The sequence below is a fragment of the Jaculus jaculus genome, chromosome 15 (assembly GCF_020740685.1).
Source record: "Jaculus jaculus isolate mJacJac1 chromosome 15, mJacJac1.mat.Y.cur, whole genome shotgun sequence".
NCBI lineage: Eukaryota > Metazoa > Chordata > Mammalia > Rodentia > Dipodidae > Jaculus > Jaculus jaculus.
In genome coordinates this window covers 47,749,292-47,774,260 of record NC_059116.1, presented here as the reverse complement: position 1 = coordinate 47,774,260, position 24,969 = coordinate 47,749,292, and the positions used below count along the sequence as shown (strand labels likewise).

The window sequence follows — 24,969 nt, the reverse complement described above, 5'->3', positions numbered from 1 at the left end:
GACTCATTCAAGATCCAAAGGGGACCCCAACGAGTGAGGGATTGCTGAGTCCCAGGTGTGAGCTCTGACCTCCTCTCTGCCCTTGGGCATGTCACTGAACCTTTCTGTGCCTCAGTTGACTTTTAGCCAAATGATCAGTCATGGGGGTCCTGACAGCTCTGGGACTGGAGGGGCAGTTGATGAGAAAATGGGGTGAATATCAGTTGTGTCCCTGGAAATGAGGTGCTGAGGAAGTAGCAAGGAGTTTGGGGGAGTCTTCCCTTCTGCTCTGTCCTTACTTTGCTAAGGGCTAAAGGAATGGCACTGGGATACCCAGATCCTGTGTGGGTGAAGAGACACTTCACTTTTCACCTTCTCTGGGCTCAGCTCAAATTGGTCCCTGTGACAGATGACAAGTGCCCAGGCCCAGTCACTTGCCTAGCTTGTAGCCTCTCCTATTGGGCCCCAGAGGCCCAGCTGCCCCGCCAGTACCTCCCACTTCTTCCTAGTCTTGCAGATCAAAAGCAAGATTTACTCAGAGCCTGGTCTAGTGCATGGCGTGAGGAAGAGCTTCACATGTAGTTTCCATGGTTTCCAGAGAACTCTGATCTCATTACAACGCTGGCAGGCCACTTTTACACATGAACATATATCGAGCTGTCCTAAGTACTTTTTATGTTTAGGGATTCACATCATCCTTGCTTTTACCTATAACTGAGCTACATTGCCATCCCCACTGTGCAAATGAGGAAACTGAGGCTCAGAGAAGTTAAGTCACCTGCCAAAAGGCACAGCTGGGAGGGTGGGTGGAGCTAGGATATGAACTCAAGCTGTTGCCTCCATATGTGCTCTTCTCTCTCTACGTATCTGTCATAAACCACGGCCCTCCCAGGTTCCCATGGGTGTTTGGAATTGTGGAATTTCCAGATTAAAATTTATGTTTCTTTTCACATACTCAATTTCATCTCTCTGAAATGGAAATATTCCCCAGATGCAATATATAATCTGTCATCTTCAAGAGCATCTACCACACATCATTTAGCCTTTGAAGTGACTTGTGGTCACTTCAGTGATGGTGTCTAAGCATGAGCTTAAGTAAAGGCCATAAGGCACCAATGAGGGCCAGTTATATGACTTTTACAGCCAGAATCTACTGTCCTTCGCCCCCAGGACCAGCAAGGCTCTAGATAGTGTAGTTTGAGGTCAACAAACTGGCTCTTGATTCTCCCCTGTCCCTCCTACACTCCTTTCTCCTTCAATCTACCCCCCAAATCCACTGTCTAGAGAAGCCCCTCCTCTGCCCACCACAACCTGCTGAGCCACTGGCCTCCCCCCCAGGCACTCTGCGGTAGATGGGCGGCGCATTCAAAGCTGAGCGAGGGTGTGCTCCCTCACCCTCCTCAAGTGCTGGTGGCCCTTCCCTTGCCCTGTCCCCTGCAGCCATGATGTTTGCACTGGTGCATGCCATGGGCGTAAACCCTGCAATAGTCCCCAGTGAGGTGGGGGGTCCTGGGGGTGGGAACCGACTTTGAAGCCCAATCTAAACCACACCCACCAGAGCTCCCCCAGGTCCTCTCCTCCACTCTGTCTCCTCAAGAGCTCATCTGGCCTCTCCCTTCTGGTGGTCAAAGCACGTCCCTCCTCTGTGGGTTGAGCTCTCTCCATACCTGCAGGGTTTTCTCTCCAGCCACAGGGAAGGACATTTGCTTTCTTCAGTCCTCTGTGGCCCAGCACATCCTTCCCTCCGTTCTCATTCTCCCTCTACAGGGCTTCCCTGATGGCTCTCCCCCATGCTGACACCTGCCTCAGACTCAGAGCCCTCCTGCCGAGTTCAACCTGCTCCACGAGGTCTTAGATGTTCTAAAGAGACCAGAACCGTCCGGACAGGGTCTCCGCTCAGTCACATCAGCATGATCCTCTCATGCCCTGACTGGCAAGCAGGGCATAGATTCCAGGCAACCTCGGCAGTTAGTCTGTACCCCTAATCCTTCCTGCATCACTTCATTCACAGATCCCAGAACATCCAGAGGGCAGGAGAGGCAGTACCATTCCAACCCAGAGGAATAGTGACATGCAGCTTCGGGGACAGAAAATGACTGCCTCTGCCGACACACAGCCCCAGGCAGAGCTGCAGCCCAGCCATCCCTGAGGGGAATCTTCCCCCATCTGTGGAGCAGGTGATCTGGAAGGTGGGGGAACTCGGGGTTCTGTTGGTCTTCAGGTTCAGCTCAAAGGCAAGGAGCTGGCAGGAGGAGCTTTCCAGTGTGCTGTGGTGTTCAGTGGTCGGCCACGTGTGAGGAGAGCAGAGAGGACGTGTGGGAAGAGAGTGAGTAGCACAGGGCTGAGGAAAGGGTTTTCTTGTCCGTGCTCCACACCACACTCTGGGACCGGCTCAGGTCTGGCTCCAGCCCCTCTTTCTGCCTGTCCCCCAGGTTCTCCAGGCACACCACATGCCTGGTAGCATCTTTTGCTTCTGGGGTTCTCCTGTCTGGAGGCCCCATCTCCCCACCTCCATGTGCTGGAGTCCTCCTTCCAGGCCCATCCCAGCCTTCCCTGGCACTCTGAACACCACGATCTCACCAGGGTGTGCAGCATGGCTCTGTTACTGTCTGGGTTCACCCCACCCTCCCTCTGCTCTCCTGGAGTAACTCAAACTGTGCTGCTTCATGGCCAGGAGAAAGAGGTGTGGGTATGGACTATTCTCAGCCCCAAAGAGAGGCTGCAGTGGGGGCAGCTGATAAGGGTTTGTAGAGGAAGCAGGGTGCTCAGAGCTGAAGAAGGTATGAAAAGGCTGTGTTAAATGTACAGTGTGGGGGGTAAGCTGCAGTGCAGGGGTGAGTGGGGGTCAGACTTTAGAGAGTAATGAACCCACAGTGATGCAGGGGTTGATTATAGTAAGCAAAGTGCCAAAAATACCAGTGTCTGTGTCATAGCTCTAGACCTGGACCAGCCCGTCAACACCCTGAGATCTAGCAGCTGTGACCCAGCTAGGAGAGCTGAAGGAGGCAGCCGGTAGCACAGGCCTTGGGCTGTGTAGATGTTAAACCCAGGAGGCACTCAGTGGCAGCAGGGCACAAGGTCAGGGAATGGGCAGGGCCCATCATGTACTCTGTGGTTCTCTGGAGACGTGATGGTGCTGGCCTACCAGAATGGCTGGGGTGGCATCCTCTGCATGCCTTTGGAGGAGGTGACAATTGGGTAGAGGAAGGACTGTGTGCACTTACTTGCTGCCTTCATTTTGGAGAGGAAAATTGAGCAAGTTTGATCTTCACACCTCTCTAGGGAATGGGTCTCACTGTTGTTACAGTCTAGGTGAGGACATCAAGACTGAGGAGTGGGGTAATATGTCCAGAGTCACCTGGCAAGGAGGTGGCCAAGCTAAGAGTCAGATCCAGTGGATATGTTTAAAGTCTAGGTCATCAGCCACGTAGGGACTAGGGTCCATTGGGGGTCCGCCTCACCAAAGGGGTTTGGACCAGCAGATGCCCAAAGTTAGAGTTCCAAATTCCACTGTGCAGGCGCAGTATGCTTCAAGGGCTGCATTTAGAAATCTCTAAACATGTCATGTGGGCTTCTGAGACAGGTTTGGTGACCTTGCTACAGGTCACCCTTTCCATGGGAAGAAGAAAACAGGATTTGATTCGTGTCCCTCAAGCTCAACTTTTTTGGGTCAGTGTCCCAAGGCCCTTGTTCACCCAACTTCCTGCCTTTGTTTCCGTGGCTCCCCCGCACTGGGAGGGAGCCTCACCACACGCTGTCTTGCCTGTTCTGCTCTACTGACACTGGAACTTCTTTCTGCCCATGGCCTTCCAGAGCCCCCTCTCCACTAGATGTGAACTGCACCTTCCTTCCATCTCACCCTGCCCATGGAGAACTCCCTGGCAGCTCCAGCTTTTCCTCCTAGTCTCCTGAAAAGTACACTTCTCCTCGTTCCTGTCCAGGGTGAACTAGTCCCCTTCCTGTCCCCTCCAATCATAAGCACTTTTCCCTGTTCTCTCCAGTGGCCAAGTCCTCCCCTCAGGGAAGGGGTGTTCAATTCCACTTCCTGTAGCACCTCACTTCCCTGACCCCCTCAGGCTATTCATCCTTTTCTTATTGATGTCCGTAGCATCCTGGGCTGGTGCTGCTCCAGCCTCACCTTTCAGCTCTGCTGTCCCTCTCTGGGAACACAGCAAAAAGGACCTTAGGGCCAGGCATGGTGGCACACACCTTTAATCCCAGCATTTGGGAGGCAGAGGTAGGAGGATCACCATCAGTTCGAGGCCACCCTGAGACTACATAGTGAAATCCAGGTCAGCCTGAGCTAGAGTGAGACCCTACTTCAAAAAAAAAAAAAAAAAAAAAAAAAAAGGGCTGGAGAGATGGCTTAGCGGTTAAGCGCTTGCCTGTGAAGCCTAAGGACCCCGGTTCGAGGCTCTGTTCCCCAGGTCCCACGTTAGCCAGATGCACAAGGGGGCGCACGCTCTGGAGTTCGTTTGCAGTGGCTGGAAGCCCTGGCGCGCCCATTCTCTCTCTCTCCCTCTATCTGTCTTTCTCTCTGTGTCTGTCGCTCTCAAATAAATAAATAAATAATTAAAAAAAAAAAAAAGAGGACCTTAGACGAAGACCGCAAGGATCGGCCTCTATCTCCTCCATAAAGCTAGCAACTTCCTGAGGCAGGGACAAGGCCTCCACCAGCAGACACACACCTGTTCACGAGCTGCTTTAAGAGCTTGCGGCAGAAGGAGCACAGCCCCACTCATTCTCAAGGGCTGTTTTTGAAAAACCAAGATATCTGCATGAAATCTGTGTCAGTAAATGATGGAGGGGACTAAGAAAGGTATCTTATGTTTAATCTTTTGGTCCCTGGGGCATTACATCTGGTCACCTGACCTTGGCCCAGCTGCCACTTTGATTTGCAGAGGTGCCTACAAGATACACACTGTGTGTGTGGATGGAAGCCTGCTTCATCCCCCAGTACTGTGTCCTCCCACCCACCTGTAGGCACACAAACCCTGGTTGCCTTTCTAACCACAGCCCCACTCAGAGGCCTAGGAGGCCAGAGGCCCAGGTGAGCATCTTCTTTGGGGAAGGGAACAGGGAAGGGTTGAAACTCACCTTCTCTTTGTTGCTGGGGAATCATTGGTGGTGGCTGAGGAAAGGCCTGGCTTATCTGACCGTAGGCAGCAGGGTAGGCAGCTGCTGGAGTGCCAAAGAGAGTTGAAAGGTGGCAACAGGATGCAGAGAAAGACAGGGTGAGAAGCAGAGAGAAAGAGAGATTTCAGTGTCGGCAGTAAGTCACCAATCACAAAATACGTGACAACTCAGCTGCTTTCGACAGTAGCTTTCAGTTTGTGGTGCCCATGAAGGACAAAGAGAAGGACATGTGTGTGTGTGCATGGACATTTGTGTAGATGTGTCTGTGTTCTAGGAGAAGGCAAGTTTGATCTGGAACAATGGGCAGCCACTGGGTGGAAGGTGGAACATGTCTGGGGTAGGCCCTAGGGGCAGAGGTCTGAGTTGGACAAACCTAAGGGGTCTATACTCAATTGGAAAGAGGAAGAGGCAGGACAGGATTGGCCATCTCCCTCAGCAGCCTGGCCTGGCCTAGCAGTAACAGGACCCAAGGTTAGAGACAGGGATGGCCAGAGTGGTGAGAGAGCTTCCTCTGATCACCAGTTGAGCAAAGCCACGGAGTCCTCCCCGCCCCTTGCCAGTCAACCCCATCACTCTCTGGGGAAGACAGTGCCAACTCTCCAAAACCAGTAAGGAGCTTTCGCCAGGTCAGGAAGTGTGGTGCAGGCTATGATGGGGTGACTGGACCAATGGCTTGGCAGGGCTCAGTGGGATCCAGTCACCTGCTGGCTCCAGGCCATCTCTTCTCATTTCTCCTTTACCAAAGTGGGCAGAAGCTACTTCCCCTCCACAGTACCTCCTCCCCTAAGCCCAGATCTCCACTTCCTGGTCAGGGTCCATGAACTGTGCAGAGCAGCAGCTCAGGTCTGCCTGGATTCCTGAGCTCCTATGTAGCATGGGACTCCTGGGCATGTGGGGATGGGAAACTAGGCATGTGGGGATGGGAAACTGGGCTTCTAAGACAAGTAAATGCACAGCAGGGCCAGAGCTGCAGCTTGGCTCACTGACTCACCTAAATGTCAGTGTCAGAATATGCTGCTATGTTGGGAACCTCAGAGGGGAGGCAACCCAGCTGGTGGTGGAGAGGTATGTCTGCCTTCACTGCCCTCCCTCCTTCCAATCAGGGCCCCTTCTGCCCCCTCCCTTTCCCGAGTAGTGCTGGGTCCAGGTCTGGAGTGCCATGGGCATGGAGGGATGAGCAAAACTGAGGAAGAGCCGAGGGCCGAGTGGATACTAACGACCTGCATACTGCTGCACTCCAGCGTAGGCCTGCTGCAGGGGGTCCGCGGCGGTGGGGCTCTGGGCTGCAGAGGAGCCAAGAGGACAGAAGTCAGTGATGCCCACCCGCGCTGGCCCCTCCCCACCATGCCCAAGGAGGTACTGCTGTGGCTGCCTGCCCTTTCCAGTCACTGCAGGCAGGCAGAGTGTTTGAGACAGGCACCCCAAGCGCTGGGTCCCACTGGATGTCATGTCACCCTTCTGTACCCAGGCCCCTTAGTAGAGTATGGAGCACCACTTTGGAAGGGAGGTGCTGGGTGCAGCTGGCCTGGGGTTGGGGGGATGGGATTCATTCAGAATATTGTGAGGGCTGAGGAAGAGATGCCAGAGGGAGACCCAACCATGAGCACATTGGTAGCAAAGGGTCCATCCCCACAGAGGGCCTGGGTTCAGGGCACTCAGGATGGGGGCATAGCATTACTGATTCCCAGCAGAAGCTGGGGGCAATAAAAGAAGGGATAGCCTGGCAGATCTCATCTGGGTGAAAGGTCCCAGAAGGCCTCACCCTGCCACTGTCCTCCTGGATTTGTCCATCAGGCTGGGAGAAGGTTGCTGTATTCAAGTATCAAGGAACAGGAAGAGCACAGCCCTTTCCTCATTTTCTGACCTTTGACTCTGGAATGTCTACCTCCCAGTAGGAGCAGGGGACCCTTGAACCAAAACTTTAGCAGGAACCTCAGGTAAGTGGGACCTGGACAACGCTTGCCTCCCCATGGCCTCTGCTGTCTGAGGTGTGAGCGCAAGACTGAAGCAGGGACCAGTAGTGGGTGTAGCCTTTGGTGAACAAGGCTGATTGTGACTGCAATAGGAAAGTGCTGGCCTTGGAGGCCAAGGGTGATGGGTGGGGACAGATCCTCACCCAGTATGTTTGGGCCACACTGGATAACTCCATATGTCAGGAAGAAAGTCCCCTGAGTTCATGTGCCTGTTAACCCAGACCAGCCAGGCAACTTCTGTATCAGGTTTCAGAGCCTTTAGACTTGGGAGAATTCCCCACACTGCATTCCTTCTGAACTCCTGTCTTGAATCGTTCAGTAATATCCCATGGGAAATAGCACTGAGGAGGACCCGGGGAAAACCTGGGGCAAAGGTCTCTAGACACATCCAGGTGGCAGTTTCACTACCTTCTAGGAACTGGACAGAGGAGTTGGTGACACAAGGTCTCCCTGCTTGGGGCTGTCCTAGCCCAACACCTGGCCTATACATTTCTCTACTCCACACCCAAGGTGGAAACTGGGGGCAAAAGCTCCAATCTGTGATGGGCTTGGCAGAGCAATCCATTTCTGACTCCTGTCTCTTCTGTCTGTCTTCCTTGCTATCCTCTGAGCTCTCTGGAAGGACAGCCACATCTGCCTTGTCTTTTTGGCCTCCCAGCTACTCACCCCTTCCTTGTGGCACACAGTCTCATGCCCTTATATAAAACAACCAGTGCAACTTCCATGGAAGCCCCCCCAGCACAGTGCCAGGAAAACAGAAGGGCTCAGCAAACAATGAAATGGAAAGATGCATGAACTCTCTTCAATGCTCATCAGAGCCACTTGCTCGGGGGGGGGGGGGGGGGGGAGGTGGAGTGGAGGTTATGCAGCACTAAAGACCACACTGTGTGCTTCCAACATGCGCATGAGCAAGAAGGAAGAACAGAGATGCTCCTGGGGGCAGGAAACGGAGAACATTCATGGGACCCTTCTCTGCTTCCCTGCCTAACGACCTCATTAGTAACTGCCAAAGAGTGAACATTTTGAAAGATCTCGCTCATTATGGTGGCTCCAAACTCTGCATTTAAAGATGGTAAATTAATTTTTTTAATGTACTACTTTTCTCCCTTCCCTTTCCTCCATCCCTCCTCTTGCTCTTGTTTATAGGATGTGGCAGATTGTTACAAATGGGGAAAAGAAACATTTCCACGTTCCAGGAGGGAAATGGTTCACAGATGTGGTGGGGGTAGGAAAGGAATCCAGACATCCAGATGGGCTTGAAGGCAGGGGAAGGTAGAGAAGGAAGCCACCCAGATGTGCTGGGGGTAGCATCTCCCAGCCTACAGGCCTGAAGTTAGCAGAGTCACATCCACCTCCTGTATGTCAGGCCCTCCCCCACCATCCTTATTAGGAGGTGGGGAGAGTCTCTGTCCTTCAACATCAGGTTCTCTGGGCCCTATCAGGCTCCCCTCTGGACCCCTCTGGACATTTCTGTGGACTGAGAGTTGAGTTTCAGGGTGAATCCTGGAACCAAGGATAGATCCAAGTTCAGAAAAATTCTGATTCCCTCTAGCTCAGTGATCTTGTGCCCCACTGCTGGTGCGACTTTTACATGCTGCAAACATCTGGGCTGTGCTCCAGGCAGTAAAATCATCACCTCGAAGCTGTGTGGTTTTATCAAACTCCACAGTGGCTTCTGACGGGCACTCACTGTGGACTGTGACTCGGTCCCTTCTGAGGGTCTACCATAGGTTGTCCCTATTGGACCAACCTCCCGCCACCTCTGCTCCATCCTCTGGACCTCTGGGACAGTCTCCACTCCAGAAGCATACTCTTTGTTTGTCCTCAGCTGTGTGTTTCCTTCCCATTTGTTAAAGTCTAGCCTGAGCTGCCAGTTTGGGAAAGCTTGCACTGTCTCCAGCCGACAGAACTCTCTTCCCTTGAATTTTTTTACCATCTAGAGTCTGAGAACATCAGGTCAATCACACTGTGTCCTGCAGGTGTGTTTCTTAATGATGAAGGTGGATGTTCTTCTGCAGGTGGATATTGTGTTTTCAACTGAACTTTGACCTTCATAGAGACAGCTCATGTCCTGGCCTCCTCTCATCTAGCATAGATTGGATCCTTATGAGATAACTGTGACCTCTGCTCTGCCTTCCAGAACTTCTTATATCTCTACTACATTGCCCATTGCAAGCCTGGGGTTCTGGGTCCTGCTTCCCTGATATCTGCCATCCTTCAGACAAGAGAGAAGAGATGCTTTAGGTCAACTGAGTCCTCCTCACCAGGTGAGGACTGCTGAGTTCAAGAGGAGCAAGTCAATCAGGAATGGGTTCCTGGACAGTCCAGGGTTTTATGGCCTGAACGCAGATCTAGGAGCTGTGCCAGGCCATGAGCTGTCCCAGGTGCTGAACTAGGTTTTGCGGGCAGTTCAGTACACCAAGGGACTGGGCTGAGATGTTACCTTCACTTCCTTCCCCAGTGAATATGTTCTTACTTAACACTATATTTGACTATTCTCCATCCCCCCTTTTCTGTTTTTTTCAGGTATGATCTCACTCTAGCCCAGGCTAACCTGGAATTAACTATGTAGTCTCAAGGCACTCCTGCTACCTCTGCTTCTAAGTGCTGGGATTAAAGGTATGTGCCACCATCCCCTTTTTAATTTTTAAATTTTGATGTGTGTGTGTGTGTAATCTGTGTGGTATGGTGTATGTACATGTGTATGTAGATGCACACACCTGTGCTCATGCATGCAGAGGCCAAAGGAGAACATTACGGGTCCTCCTCTGTCACTCTTCCATGTTTCCTTGATATACAGTCTCTCACTGAATCTGGGGCTGCTGTTTTTGGTCAGGGTGGTTGACTAGTAGTTACAGATGTGAGTGGCCATGCTCTGTTGTTGTTGTTTTTTCTTACATAGGAGGTCAGGATTGAATTCAGACCCTCTCCTGCCCTCGTGCTTGTGCAGCAAGTTCTCTTACCTGCGAAGCCATCTCCCAGGCCTATATTAATTCTTATAGCTCAAATTCCCACCCAATTAATTAGCAGTGAATAGCCTCTCCTCTCTGCCACAGTTTCATACTGTATCCAGTGTCTTGTCTTAAAAAAAAAAAAAAGCCCCTGGAATGGAATTTCTCTCACTCATCAGACAATACTCCCCACAATGGACTTTTTTTTTTCCTTCATTTTTCATTAAGTAAAAACTTTGTATTTGTATTCTCTGCCACCACAGGTTCTCTGGAGCAGGCAAGTGTATGGCCCTCCCTCATCTGTTTGGGGTTCCACTGAGAAACAGACAGTGGCCAGAGCCACGCATTCGCTGTTCTAATGGCAAGGCTTGGGCAGAATGGATGGGCATATGCTGCCTGGGGAGGAAGGCTGCCAGATATGCTTACCTGGGTATGGGTGGATGCCATTGGCAAACACAGCTTCTGCAGCAGGTTGCCCATTAGCCTGTGGGGGGAGGCCAGTGAAGCCATTCACCCCAATGGGGGATGGGATGCTAGGCACAGCTGGTGCAGTGATGCCTGGGGGGGTGCTGCCACCTGGATCCAAGGAGGCAAAGGGATTGGGGGAGAGAGGAAACAAGCAGGACAAAGGTGAGGAAGGCCAACCCATAAGGCTCTACCTTACTGGCTCCAAGGGCCTGGGGACAGACTTGGGCCTCACACAACCACTCCATCTTGTTTACCTTGGCTTATATTCCTGTATGTAGGCTCAACACCCATCCCAATTTATCCATCCTTCAAAGCAGAGCCCAAGTATCCCCTTCCCCATGAAGATTCACTGATGGCTCATCCTTGAATCTAGAACACATTGACTGCTCTCAATGCCCTTGGCCTTAACCACACTTGGTCCCTTATTCTTTTTCAGTGATTCTTGCTAAGTCAAGATTGTGTGGTCCTTGCTGGGCTCAGGAGAGGCTGACCTGCCTCTCTAAGAATTTTTGCTGTTCAGGTGAAAAGAATTCTGATTCCTTTGCACTGAGGAGAACGGGTCATTTCAGAAACCAGTTTTGGCCCTACCTTAGCCACCTTCAGAGGAAGCAATGGTGGTGGACATAGTGGTGATGGGAAAGCTGGAGTCAGGTGACAGATACCCTCCCTACACTAGGTGGTGGATGGGGATGGTGGGGTGACTGTGTTGAGGCCCCCAAAGCTAGTGAGAGCCTTCCTCTTCATAGTCTTAAGGTTCTCCCTGAGGACAAGGACCTGAGTTGACTCACTGCCTGCACCTATGGGTGTCCTTGGGGTTAAGCCCCAGAACTAAGATATGGAGTAGTCCTTGAGTCAGGCTCAGGATTGGCTTGGTTGTTGTGGCTTTGAGCTGGGAAAAGAATAACTGGATGTTAGGGAAAGCCAGAAAGCCAGTGAGACTGCTGGAAGAGACTCAAGCATGACTGACTGGCCTCGGCTCTGGAGACGAGAGCTTCTCAGTACTGACACTACAATCATTGAGAGGTTCAGTCCTTGTGACATGTGTAGCAACATCTCTGGCCTCTAGGCACTAGATTATAGTGGTTCTCTCTCTTCCCAGCTGACAAACAAAACTGTCTGTGGACATGGCCAGACTTCCAAGGGCTGGAAGGCAGATCTGACTGGACAAGAACTGAGAGCCCAAAGCCAATCAGAGCTGTGCTGTGGTTTCTGATTCCTGCATGCAAAGGACTTACAGTTTTCCAGCTTGGAAAATGCCAATGGGGTCTAAGTTAGCTTTAAAAGCTTTAAAATTTTTTCATGTCACTTTCAAGTTAAGAATTGTTAATACTGATCAAGATAAGCTGTTTCCCAACATGGATAGGCAATCTGAGGAGAAATGTCATCATCCTATATTCCTGTCGTGGCTTGCATACTGCCTACATTCCATCTTTCCTTGTGTCTTCATGGATTAGACAACCTTTGAGACAAACTTCCAGAAGGCAAGCCCTACTTGGACCAAGACCCCACCTACTGTTGCCACAGAACAACTCACTGCTACTCTAAATGAATCCTCAGCCTGGGCCCTGCTACTCTCCCATCAGGCTAAGGGCTGTGCTGGCTCCTGTAAGCTCACCTGAGGTTGGGGTCATGGGCGCAGCTGCCAGGCCGTTCATGTTGAGCGCTGCCATCTGCTGCATCTGGGCGGCAGCGAAGGCAGCCATAGGGTTCAGGTAGCCACCCTGAGCGACTGACGCCATGAGGGCCGCTTGCTGCTGCATCAGCTGGGGCAGAGGGAGTGGAAAAAATATCATGCGCTTCCAGGGGGGTAGCCCTCCCCGCTGGGGGCTCAGCTCCTGGACAGCCCAGGGAGCCAGGACAGTCTTTGGGGCCCTCCTGAAAGTCCCAAGACTTCTGCATGTCTGCTCTAGCCCCTACAGGACAGAAATGCTTCCTTCCTGAGCAATGATTGTATTCAGGAGGAATCTGAGGCTTAGGGGACTCTGAGTTGGAGTGAAATAAGAGCCTGGCCCAATTTGCTGGCCAACCTGTGACAGGCCCGCTGTTTGTGGGAATACAGCATCCCAACTTCTCCACACATGCTGAATGTATTTGAAATCAAAATGGTCTCATAGAAGAGATGGGATGCTCATGACCACTCTCAGCCAGGAATGTCATCATAAAGGTGAGTGAGGACCGGGGCAGTTGTTGGGAGTTGCCAAAATTGGACACTCTCATGTTTAGAACCAAAACTCTCATGTGCCTCAGGGGCAACATGTGCATGCAGGGAGGGGGAGTATGGTTTTAAGTCAGGAGGAGGTGCTCAGAGAGGGCCCCCCCCCAGAAGAAAGAAGTTCGTAGGCCAGAGGCCTGCCTGAGGTAGGGCCTGAGGTTATTAGGAGGGAAGTGTGGGTGTGGAAGACTTTGGATCACCTCACTCCTGCTTGAAGACAACCTTCTGTGAGGACCAACCACTTGAGCCTTGCCCATAGGTAATTCCTAGGATTCAGCATTGGGGGTGCTGGGATAAACTACCTTGCCATTCCCACCTGGACCCACCTTCTCTTAACCCCTTTTGCAGCTACCTTCCCTGGGCTTATGCCTGACCCCCCTCACTCCCAGGTGGGATTAGTATGTTCAAAGAAGTGTCCCTAGTCTCTGGGTTTGGGGGAGGAAAGGAGTTCCAGAGCCGCAGCCCACCCTTTGCCCCCACTTACTGCCTGAGCGTAGGCGCCATAGGCCCCAAAGGGAATGGCCATAGGGTTGAACATGCCCATCTGGCCAGCCATCTGCTGCATCCGCCGCATCGTGCGCTCCTTGTCAGTGTCCGCAAACTTGACCACCAGGCTAGAGGAGGCTCCCTGCAGCCAAGACGGCACGTGAGGACCAGCAGCCCCAGCACCCTTGCCCCAGCGTCTGAGCCCCTGGCCTGCCCACCCAGCTTTCTATGGGGTGCGATACCAGCATGAGCATGGGCCAGGGGCGGGGCAGGGAAGCACGAGATCTCAATCCCACCATGGGCAATTTCTTATCTGGGCGACTTCAGCCAATTCCTTAATCTATATCTGGGCCTCCGTGACCTGCTGAGATGAAGCTCCCTATATCGTAACGAGGCCGTGCTCCGGCCGTGTCCCGGGACCACTCACAGGCATGGTCTGGCTGCCGTGTAGAGCGTTGATGGCGGCTTGAGCCTCGGCGTGGGAGGAGTACTTCACAAAGGCGCACCCTGCGGGTACAGGACAGGCTGAGCCACCGCCCCAGGACCCCGACAGAGTGGACTGGAACAGAGGCAGAGCTAGTGGAGAGGGCGCATCTCAGATGGGCACAAGGAGGGGAGAGAGGCAAATTGACCAAGACAATAGAGCACACGACAGACAGACCCGCGGCCTCCTCCTCTCCTCCCGGTCCAGACTCGGACCACCCGCTTCTCCCCAGCATCCCTCCGGGTCTGCCCGCGAGCACGCACCCTTGCTGTTGCCGTCGGGCCCGCGCAGGATGGTGCACTCCTCGATGTTCCCGAAGGCCTCGAAGAGGCGGCGCACGTCGTCCTCTGACTGCTGCTTGTTGAGCATGCCCACGAAGAGTTTTCTATCTTCTAGAACAAAATTAGGAGATGCTTACCCGGGCCGAGAGACCCGGCAAGGCGGGGGCGGTCAAGGGGTAGGAAGCGCGGCCAGAGGATTGGGAAGGGGGGGGAAGAGCAGGGAAGGGAGGAGCTTCGCGGGAGGGGAGGGGCTCACCTGGAGGAGAGGGAGGGGCCTGGCAGGAGGGGAGGGACTTAGCTTGAGGGAGAAGGAAGAGCTTGGAGAAGCTGGGAGAGGAAGCTGCACAGCTGGGTGGGGCAAGTGTGCAAAGCTGGGAGTAGAAGGACTGGTTAGAAGGAGAGGGCAGAGCCGGTGAGCCAGGAGGCAGGAGCTGAGGGGCAGCGACTGCCTCTGCCTACGCCTGCCTCACTAAGAAGCTAAGCCCCTGGTCTGGCCCTGGCACAGGGCACATGGCCCATTTGAACCCTGGGTTCCATTCTTTCTTTCCTTCCTTTCTTCTTTATATCCCACCTTCCTTCAGTGTCTGGATGAGTTGCAGTGGGGCAGTGTGCCTGGGACCAGGACATCGCATGGAGAGGCACAGGGCGGAATCCTCTTCTATGACTGCCTCCCTTCCCTCATCTCCGTCCCCACCCCTGTGGCCCAGATTCAGAGGGCACTTCAGAACGCTTTGTCTGGTTCCCTACCCACCGTCTGCAGGTGGCTACTGGCAAAACCCGGCCGGTCTTTCTGCTGCAGCAGCGCTGGTGGGCAGCAGAGCCGCGGGTGACTGAGGAGTAAAGAGAAGGGAACACGCTTTGTTTTCTTCCTAGAGCCCCGCTTCCTTTCCAGGTCTCGCTTTACCCACGTCTAGACGGCTTAGTTCTCGGTCTGGACCTTTCTTGCGTGTTCATGTGTAAAACTCAGTCCTGGGCACTTGTGGCGGGGGGGGAGCTTTCCTGAGAGGAGCCTCAGCAGCCCCCGGTCACCTATGATGCTTGTCAAGCCTCCAGTAAGGAGCAGCAGCAGCAGCGCCTCACTGGGGAGCCTTTCCTCCTTGGTTACTCCTCAACCCACTGCCTTTTAAAGGCTCAGGTGCAGGTTCCAGGACGTTTAAGAATAAAGCTTCCACCCCTTGCTAGTCCTTGACCCTCTCACTTAAAAATTCCCTTTCCTCCAAAAAGGAAGGGAAGACATGGCACCTACTTGGCTAGGCTGATTTAAATGCTGGAACTCAGCTCCTGCCCTTCCCTCTCCTGAAGTCGGAATGTATTCCTTTATTATCATCAGGACAGCTTTCTGATTGCATTAAAATTCATTCGCACGTGCCTTCCTATCCAGCTCCTTCTCCTAATTCCTCCTCCCTTCCCCTCCCCTGACTCTCCCTTCACTGGGACGTGCTCTGGAGACTTGTCTTAGTGCATAGGGTGACAGGCTGCCCCTTTTCTGCTTATCCCCATGGCTCCAGGGGAATAACAGCTAGCCTGCCTTTCCTGATGGCCGCAAGACTCCCAAGAGACCTGATTCCAGATCTCGCACTGCTTACGTGCTTGTTTGTGGGGTCCCCAGAGGCATTAGGACGTCCCCTTCCTCTCTACTTGGGCTGTGTTGCTGTGGGAGTAGTCCTGACTCCAGAGTGCACCTCCTAGGCAGGCTTACTGCTTTATACCCAGCTAAGAAACTGACTGCTCCATGCCTCAGTTTTCCAGCTCTATAAAATGGGGACGGTTGGGCTTTTCTGTCTTGGTGCTAAGATTCTGGGAAGCAGTGCAGGGACCACACCTGGACAAGCAGTAATAATGAACTATTTGATATTCCTTTGTGCCACAGGAAGAAATGGGGTGACTGAAGAGCTGAGATGGGTCATTTCCCCCTCTACAATCCACTCTTCCCACAACATTCTGAACACACTGTCTCAGACTGTTAGGTAGCCAATGGTACCACTTATCTGGCAACTTGGATCTGATGCCCGTGTAGCAGAAGCCTCAGAGCATGACTCCCTTTTCTCCAGCTAGTGCTCAAACCCCTCCAACATGGACACAAGACCCTAACTCCTGGTCTAGGCTGAGCATTCCTACAGGGTAACTGAGTAGCTGACTCCCTCTGGGAGCTTGGGGGCAACTCCTTTGAAGAATGTCAGGGCAGGTGCTGCTGCAATTGGCCCAGGAGATGCCTCTCAGCCAGTATGGAGCTGGGCTAAATGTGGCCCAGAGCAAGAGGGGGCCAAGACGCCAAAGGGCCAGTATGTGCCCAGCGACCAGTGGCCAGTTTTGGGAGTTCAGCATCATCCTTTGGCACAGTTAAGCTCCGCTCAGGTGACTATGTGATGTTCACGCTTTTGCTCCCAGGCCCAGTCCAGTACCTGGCACAGGCAGATATCAGTGGTCAGGCTGCACCAGTCAGGACAGAGGAGCGTAGGAGAGAAGTGCTCGGGCTGCTGGTGGCCGTGCTGGGCTCACCATGCTGCTGCCAGAACTCCCTGTGACAGTGCTTGGGTAAAAGGGACCTGGGGAAGTTTGACTTTTTCCATCTGCTTTCTGCTCCCACCTGCCTCCCACCAACACTTGCATTTCCCACTCCTCTGGCTTCTCACATCTTTATTCTCTCATAACCCCCAAGTTAACTTTGAGGTTCATTTGCTTTCCCTGCCTATGAAACACACTGGCAGACAGACATCCCCCAGGAAGCCAGAGGTGTGTGTGTGTGTGAAAACACAGCAGAATCTGCTTTTGGGGGTCTTTGATCCTCCACAAGAGGGATAAAAATGCCTCCACATTTGCCTCAGAGTGTCTACAGAGTGGGGCTCAGGCTGGAAGAATTTGCATTACAACCGGAGAGCGCAGGAAACAGAGGAGTGATTCCATACCCCTGGGGACAAAGACTCCTAATGGATGGTCCCACAGTCTGGCTTAGCCTTTCCCACCTGCACCTCCATTCTAGCCTCAAATGGGGAGCAGCTTACCAGCCATGCACAGTGAGTGGCTCCAGAGGAGTAGCAGGCGGGTGGCAGCCAAGCCACTTGACTTGCCAAATGCCAGCATCCTGGTGCTAATGCTCAAATTCCAGTTTAATTTTCAAAATTTGATTCGTTCATTACCATCGGCACTAAACAATATTTCCTGTTTAAGGATATTGCGGATGGGTGTTCAGATGGTGAATGTGTTTTTTTACTATCACAGACTTTTACTGTTCTCTGCAGCTGCTGAGGAAGGTTATGCACACTGGGGGGACCTGAGCTGAGAACCTTGAGGCATGGGGTACATTGAGAATAAATGGCTCTGGGGTGGGCAGTCAGAGGGGCTGCAGGGAGACATGGAGACTCCAGTGAGACAGTTTGATAGAGGGAAGAAACAGTCACACATTCCCAGTGATGGCGCTGAGCAGAGCCTGGAGCTGTGGGTCTAGTCTGTCCCCACCCCATTCAAGGTGGCCTCTAGATCAATGCCGGGATTGTCTGCTTGATGTCTGAGGCCCTACTACAGTCATGATTCTAGGAGTGAAGGGCACGTTCCCTCTCCCTGACCTGTGCATCAGTGGGAGGCCTTCCCTAGGCAGGACACAGGAAGGTAGACTTGACTCAATAGGAAAGGCTAGACAAGCCCCAGAGATGCCTCAGCAGCAAAGACTGCTTCCTGCCAAGCATGAAGCCTGAGGGGGCTGAGAACTCTCACTTTGATGCCCAAAAGCAAGAAAAATAGCTGGGCATGGACACACATATCTGTAATCCAGTCCTGTTGGAAGTAGAGTTGGGAGAACTGATGGCGCTTATGTGACTAGGCCAGCTCTGGAATCAGTGAGAAACTCAGCCTCGAGGAAAGTGGCTGAGCAGTAGCGGACTCGGGACACTCCTGTGACCTCTGCGCGTGAATGGAGCGCTGTGTCTGCACACCCCCCACACACCGCATCACATGCGCACACCCACACCACGCCTCGTGTACATAGGCAAAAAAAATGTGACAGAGAGGGAGAAAGAAAAAAAGGAAAAAAATGTTTCTTAGCAACCTTTTGAGATGTAACTTGAGAACCGCCAAGATGGTGTGTCTGTGTAATGAATGCTAAGACACTTAACTGGGACTCATCTTCAAGAAGCCCATGCACATGCTCCTGGGTGTGCTTTCGTTCATTCCCTGAACACCTTTCTCTCTACTTTTAATAAACAACTCGGCTTCATACTGGGTTTTCCTGAAAAGCCTTTTCTGTATTGAAGCCAAGAATCTGGTTTTAGCTGAGTCAAAGTCTCTAAACAAATTGGGGGAACTCTGCAGGTTGCTGTGGGCGACATTGTGGAGCTGTGTCTGTGCCTGCCAAAGCTGCTGACAGTCAAGAGCCATGCACATGAAATGGGTTGGAATCCATGAGGCTCTTAGCACAGGCCTGACTTAAAGGTCAGCCAGCACCAGCGACTCTGGATTGTCAGCGGCCTAGCTGCTCTCTCTCTATGGGGTGCCATGGTGAGAGGTGTGGAGAGGGCTGCAGAGGACACTGGACTGGATAGGCCTGGCAGTCCAGGCACCAAGAGAATCCAGATTTCTCATGTTCCACCCTGATCGTTTGGTAGTGTTTTGGGGACTACTGAGAGGCTCCCCAACCTCTTTTAGGAGGCTTGCCTGGAATGAGACAGAACAAGAGACCCCATTCCACCACCACTAGCTACACTGAGCATCCCATGTGACACTTCCACAAATTCAGTCAGCCACCCCCCAACACTGGCCCCAAAGGGACAGGAAAGGAGGACCATACCCTTTCAACTGAACCTGCCTCTGTTCAATTTTTAGGGTGGCCTGACCATTCCTCCCCCTCCGTCCACAGGCTTTCATGGCTCTTCCCTTGCCCTCCCTGGTAGAGCCCTCTCACTGGCTCAGCCCTATACTCCTTGCAGGGAATTGATGGGCACAAGTGGGCATCTCCACCTCCATGTTCCATGGTTGCCTACTGCCGGGTTGGCATAGCTAGTTTCCAGCCTCGCTGCCCACAATGCCTGGCTTTGGATTCCTCTGCCGTTGTGCAGTCACCGGGCTGGCTGCTCTCCTAAGAACTAGTCCCTTCATCTGAGACATGGAGTCCCAAAGGTCATCTGCCAGGCCTCAGGAGAGCTCTCAGGGTGAAGTGGCCCAGCAGAGAGGAGGACAATGCCGTTCCTCCTCTCTCCTCTACTCCTACCCACTGTGGCAGAGCCTGAGCCAATGACAGGCAGCTGGGCTGGGAACTGCCTCCTGGGATGAAAGCCTTCCTGCCTGGGAAGAGGCTGAAGGAGACATCAAACCAGATCAAAGGCTGCCGGGATGGGGACTTGTGCAATGGAATGCAAATGAAGACCCTCACCCGGCTCTGGCCCCCAGGGGCAATGCAGTGCCAGGCCTTGATCTGCTTGTTTCCCTCCAGGACTGGGCTGTTTGATGTTGGGGTGGGAGGATGTAGGAGTGGGGAAGGCCTCCCATCCCCATTCCCTGGCATTCCTTTAGCCAGCTCTGCTTTCCAAATAAGGGAGCATCAGCCTCCACCCTCTTTCTCCCCTTACATGGAGCCCCCAACTCATGGCAGTCATTCTCTCATTCTCTCATATGGACCCTCAGGCCCCTGTGTATTGTCCTTACAGAGGTTGCAATGTCAGTTGAAATCTAAGACAGAGTCTGTCTCTCCTGTGTGGACTCCTCACAGTGGCTCCCTTCTCAGTCCAGGAACAAACACAAATCTTTGCAGAATCTGTAAGGAGCTACACTGTCCACAACCCTGTGCCTCTCTGCCACCAATGCAGTCTCCATGCCATTGTATTCACTGCCCAATGTCCAGTGGCCAAAGAGCCTGGCATATATATGGTAGGTACTTGGTGAACATTCATAGATCTGAGAAAATGAAGCTCCCTGCTCAGTGCATGTTGGGGTGGAGCTGAGATAGGTTTTTGGCTAGCTGACAGGTTCGAGTATGAGCTGTTGACCTGGGGACACACTCAGAAAGTAAGAAATGTGCACTGGGTGTGATGGTGCACACCTGTAATCTCAGCACTCAGGAGGCAGAGGTAGGAGGATCACAATGAGTTCGAGGCCACCCTGAGACTCCATAGTGAATTTCAGGTCAGCCTGAGTTAGAGTGAGACCCTACCTCGAAAAACCAAAAAGAAAAAGAATAATAATAAGAAGAAGAATGTAAGAAATGAGGGCTGGAGATGGCTCAGTAGTTAAGGCCTTTGCCTACAATGCCTAACAACTTGGGTTAGATTCCCCAGTACCCAGGTAAAACCAGGTGCACAAAGTGGATACATGCATCTGGAGTTTGTTTGCAGTGGCTAGAGGCCCTGGCATAACCATACTCTCTCCCTCCTTCCTCATTCCCTCCAAATAAATAAAAATTTAAAAAGTATTTTAAAAGAAGAAAGAAGTGGCTGTCCCCAGCAGGTAAGTGTGTACCAGTCATGGTGAGAGCAGAGTCCAGAATGTTTAGTGCTGGGCATCCCAGAGGCAAGCAGTGGATGCTGAAGGACTCATGGGCAGGGTTTGCCAGGGGTGGGGCGAGACAGGCATTCAGGTCAGGGACCAGCAGGTGCACACATGCACATCCTCGCCACCTCTCCCACATTCCTTCATCCTCCTCCTCCTTCTACCACTGGAATCCAAGCACCTCCCTAAGGACCCCATAGCTTGAGCCTCACCTTTGACCCATGGCAGCCTGACTTCAGATCCTGGGTTCATTCTCCTCCTGAGCCCAGCCTCCTGGCTCACCCTGTCTCTATTGAGCTTGATCTAGTGCCCTAATTTATAGTACCTCCGAGTCTTCTGTTGCTCACTGAACTCCCAGTATTCCCCAGTCTTGATATCCCTAAATGACCATATCTTGCAGGACTCATCTCCAGTGTCAAAGAGCCTGTGCACCCCGATATTTTAGTATCTCCCCTGTACAGATGAAGAAACTGAGGAACAAAGAAGAGAATACATATCCTGAATTTAATGAAGGCAGGCTCAGGAATGAAGCTGAGCTCTCAGGTAGAAGATGGGGCTACATGGAATCCACACTCTCTGCCTTCTCTACTTTTCCATCCTTGTCCAGATAACTAGAAAAATGTCAGTAAGCACACTGCTTTGTGAGGGTGGGACTTCTGGATAGAGACCAGAATGGCACCTGTCGCCACTTCCGAGTGCCTGGGAGCCCCACCCCATCTGTCTCACAGTCCCACTCCAGTCCTGCTCACCCCTCTGTCTAAAGTCCCTCTGTCTTGAAGTCTCAAATGATAAAACTCTGCTTTGAAGCCCCTAGGATGGTTGGGTCTGGGCTGAAAGGATCCTCTCTCTCCATCACACAGGGACACTGATGATCTATCTGCCAATATCATTCACTGACTGTACTTACTCCCCTCCAGCCCACAAAGTCCTTTCCTGGCCCCTGGAGCCTGCTCAGGGCAGGGGTGGCTCATGGGAAAGGAGCTTGTAGCATGTTTGGGGTGGGGAGACAGAATTAGAACCTTGTGGGGGGCGGCACAGATACTTTCTTCACTGTTGTGTTCTGAGAGGTGGGGTACTGGTAGTGGTCTGGAGTTGTGCCACAGCAGAGTCCTGGGCTTCTGCATAGGTGAGAAGTCCAGAGTCCACCATCTTCTCCCACTCCGGCTGCCTCTTTCCCTGACGTGATCTGTGATTCTGCATCAGGCCTCCCAGTGGGAGCCTGGGACACATGGTGGCTCTATGTAGAGGTCACTTTCTGTTGGGGCTGCAGCACGCAGCCATCTCTCCAGGTAACTGCTTACAGATTTGATCGGGTACATTATCCTTACAGCACGACAGACGGCCTGGAGTTCTGTGGGGACTTCTCAACAGCAGCAGAACACTGTTGTCTAATGGGGTTTCCGATGGCGTCTGGCACACTTGCAGGCATTTCACCCATCACAGGATAATTTATAGCATAATGGGCCCTTTTTTTCCCTTTATATCATGCAGGAACATAAATTATGGCCAGTTTGTCCTCAGCTCTCAAGGAGACAGACAAAGCAAGGCAGCATTCCAGGTAGGGGAGGGGGCTCCCTCAGGGGCTGGCCAGGGCAGGGAAGGGGGCCAAAGCAGGAGAGGCCAAGGACTGGAGTCCAAAACACCTGCTGACAGGGCAAAGAATGTACTCCAGGTGGCCACCGTAGTGGAGAAGAAATAAAAAGACTGCGTGGAGCTGTTTGTCTCTATTAACTGGGGAGCGGAGTCTGTGCGCTGAGTGGCACAGCTGTGCAGGGCTGAGGCCGGGGCAGTTGTTGCTGCCTGCAGAGGACCTAGCCGCAGAGCAGCCCAGCCCCTGGCCGCACGCTGACCCTCATGCGTGCCTCAGATCCTCACAGCTGCAGATCAGCTTCTCACAGGCTCACAGAGAGCCGACAGTCATGGTCTCTACATGTCCCACCACTGCCAAAGAAACAACAAAGCAAGCAATGCCACGGAGCAAGGCAAACTGTCTGCCTCTGGCCCGCCAGCTGCTTTTAGCATTGAGGGCAGCCCCTGCCTTTCTCAGTGATGGGGAAGTCAATGGCCTGCAGCCTCACCTTTAGAGATGGGGATACCAGGACCTCGAATCTAGGGTGCTTCTTAACAGAGGAGGAGCCATGGGATCAAGACAGACAGCCTGGAGGAGGCAGCCCCCAAGCCTACTGCCTATTCTGGGACAGCCAGAGGCCTCAGGGATCCTGTGGGGCAAGTCTTCAGGGCTCATATAGCCCTACCTCCTCCAGGGTGATCTAGTGTGGGGATGCTTTCTGGACTCCTTGGAAGGATGACTGCAGGTGGTGGTCCTAAGTGTCTGGGGTCTATCCAGAGACCAAGCCCTGCTTCCTCTTCTTTGGGTCTATCCTCTGAAGATGCATAGTAGAACTCATGGATCTTGATGATTCTCAGCTCTGGTTGCTATAAAGACCACTTAGAAGTCTTCAAAATATAGATGCCAGACAGGCGTGGTGATGCACGCCTTTAATCCCAGCACTCAGGAGGCAGAGGTAGGAGGATTGCCATGAGTTTGAGGCCACCGAGAGTACATAGTGAATTCCAGGTCAGTCTGGGCTAGAGTGAGACCCTACTTCAGAAAAACAACAACAAAAATACAGATGCCTAGGACTATCCCATTGCTTGGTATGGAGTCAGGCGTCAGTGTTTTTGTTTTCAGCTGACACCAGCATGCAGCCAGGGCGGGAGAGGCTAAAGTCAGCCTCTCTGCGTGGCCATTCTCCACCTGCCTGCGGGGAAGGGAGGCACGACGATCATCCCTGTGGGATGGCGCCGGTCTGTGTGTAGTCCTCCTGTCACAGCATCGTCCTCAAAAACTGTAGACTTCTAGGAAGTCCCTAAGTCACCAGCTCTCCAGTGGCCCTCCAAACCCCTCCCCCTTTACTTCTCTTTTCTCTCGTGTCCTTTCCTCTTCATTCAGAAAACCAGCTCATCTCAGAGAGGGAAATCTTAGCTTCTCTTTCATCAGCCTTTCCATTTCCTTCCTCTCCCATGTGCTCCAGCCACTTCTGCCTTCCTGGAGTCATCGCTGCCCACCTTCATGGAACCCAGAGGGCCCAGGCTTAAGTAAGCATTGTGTTAACTCATGGCTGATAATGGAATCCAAATAGACATAGAGATGGATGGATGGTAGACATAATTAATAAAGGCTGAATATCCAGATTAAATGTTAGATGATAGATAGATACATAGATGGGAGAAAAATGATTGCCAAAAAGGAGTTAGATTTATGATGGATGGCACAAAAAGAGCGATAGGCAAGTGTGGGTAGATGGATCAATGGATGGATGGATGGCAGAGAGGCCTCTGAGGATTTCATGTCATGTGCTCTGCATACACTAATTCAGCAAACTTGACCTGGCCTCTCCTCCTGTTGGAGTACTGGCTCCTAGAAGAAGGAACTGCAGACTGCCTTTCTACTTTGGGCACTGAGCCTCTCCATTTCATGGGTTTGTGGTCAGCCTAGGTTTCAATCAGGCTGGCTCACTTTGGACTCCTGAAATTTTTCTCGGTTTCCCTGAGTCTACAAGCAGGTCAAAGACACCTTCCCAGATCCCACTGTACCTGATAAGAGGCATGGCTCCAATATACATGCTTGCTCCTCAAAGACCAAGGCCATGGCTTCCGACCCCACAGAGCGGGTCGGTTTTTGGAGTGTGGCAGGCTTGACTCTACCCTAAGGTTAGATGACAGGTGTCAGCTCATATGGTGCCTGCAGAGATGCATCTGTTCATTGTCATGGTCAAGGACCGTGGCCTCACAGGAGTTGTGGTGGCTAGTTTGCCTTGAGCACTCACCAGATCCCAACCCCAAGTTGTTTAACTTTATAAGGTGGGTATCATATCACCTCGTTCTACAGATCTGGAAACTGAGGGAGAGAGAAGTTTGGCAACTCGCTAGATGTCCCAGAGCTAAGAAAAAGCAGATCCAGGATTTGAACCTGAGCAGTTTGGATCTTGTACACTCATCTACCATGTTGAAAGCAGCCCCTCCCTGCCTTATTCATCAGGCTAGGTGTCCATGAGGCTCTGGTGGGCTCAGGAGGTCACATGGCCCTGGGAACTCTCTGATTGTCTAATGACTAAAGGGACCAGAAAGGGAGTGTTACTTGTTCAAGGAAACAAACTGACCACCATGGATGTTGATGGCTGGCGTGGTTAGCCACAGAGGAGCCTGCTCTTGTCTTTTAAGAAATTCACTGAGGCCTTCTTGTTGACAATATTTGGTCATCATCAAGTTTGGGGAGTGACAGAAAAGGGATCTTCCATGTGGTAGAAACCCATATCCCAGCACTGGACTCCAGCTCCCTGGATCCCACCTAATTATTTGCCCATCAGTCACATAGCCATTAAGCCAAAAAACTATGTACAAGATGCTGTGCTGGGAGATACAAGAAGAACTTGACCAAACATACTTGAGCAAACATACTTCCAATTCAGGGAAGGCCAGCCCGGCTGTGTAAGGGCAGGGCACAGCACAGTGCTAGGTGGGA

The 24,969-nt window shown here is 52.4% G+C and overlaps 1 protein-coding gene across 44 annotated transcripts in view; it reads right to left on the bottom strand.

Moving 5' to 3' along the window:
• The window catches only part of Celf4 (CUGBP Elav-like family member 4), a 286,218-nt gene that overhangs the window by 13,711 nt on the left and 247,538 nt on the right, over positions 1–24,969 (bottom strand). For 10 of the 44 annotated variants that reach the window (XM_045135338.1, XM_045135344.1, XM_012950739.2 and 7 more), the window contains exons 4-10: positions 13,953–14,081; positions 13,633–13,712; positions 13,204–13,347; positions 12,123–12,270; positions 10,466–10,615; positions 6,333–6,398; positions 5,077–5,160 (exon numbers count right to left, since the gene is read on the bottom strand). In XM_045135338.1, the coding sequence (XP_044991273.1) occupies positions 5,077–5,160; positions 6,333–6,398; positions 10,466–10,615; positions 12,123–12,270; positions 13,204–13,347; positions 13,633–13,712; positions 13,953–14,081 (801 nt within the window). The remainder of the gene's footprint in view (positions 1–5,076; positions 5,161–6,332; positions 6,399–10,465; positions 10,616–12,122; positions 12,271–13,203; positions 13,348–13,632; positions 13,713–13,952; positions 14,082–24,969) is intronic. The other 34 variants (XM_045135339.1, XM_045135345.1, XM_045135359.1 and 31 more) reach the window with 6 other exon arrangements.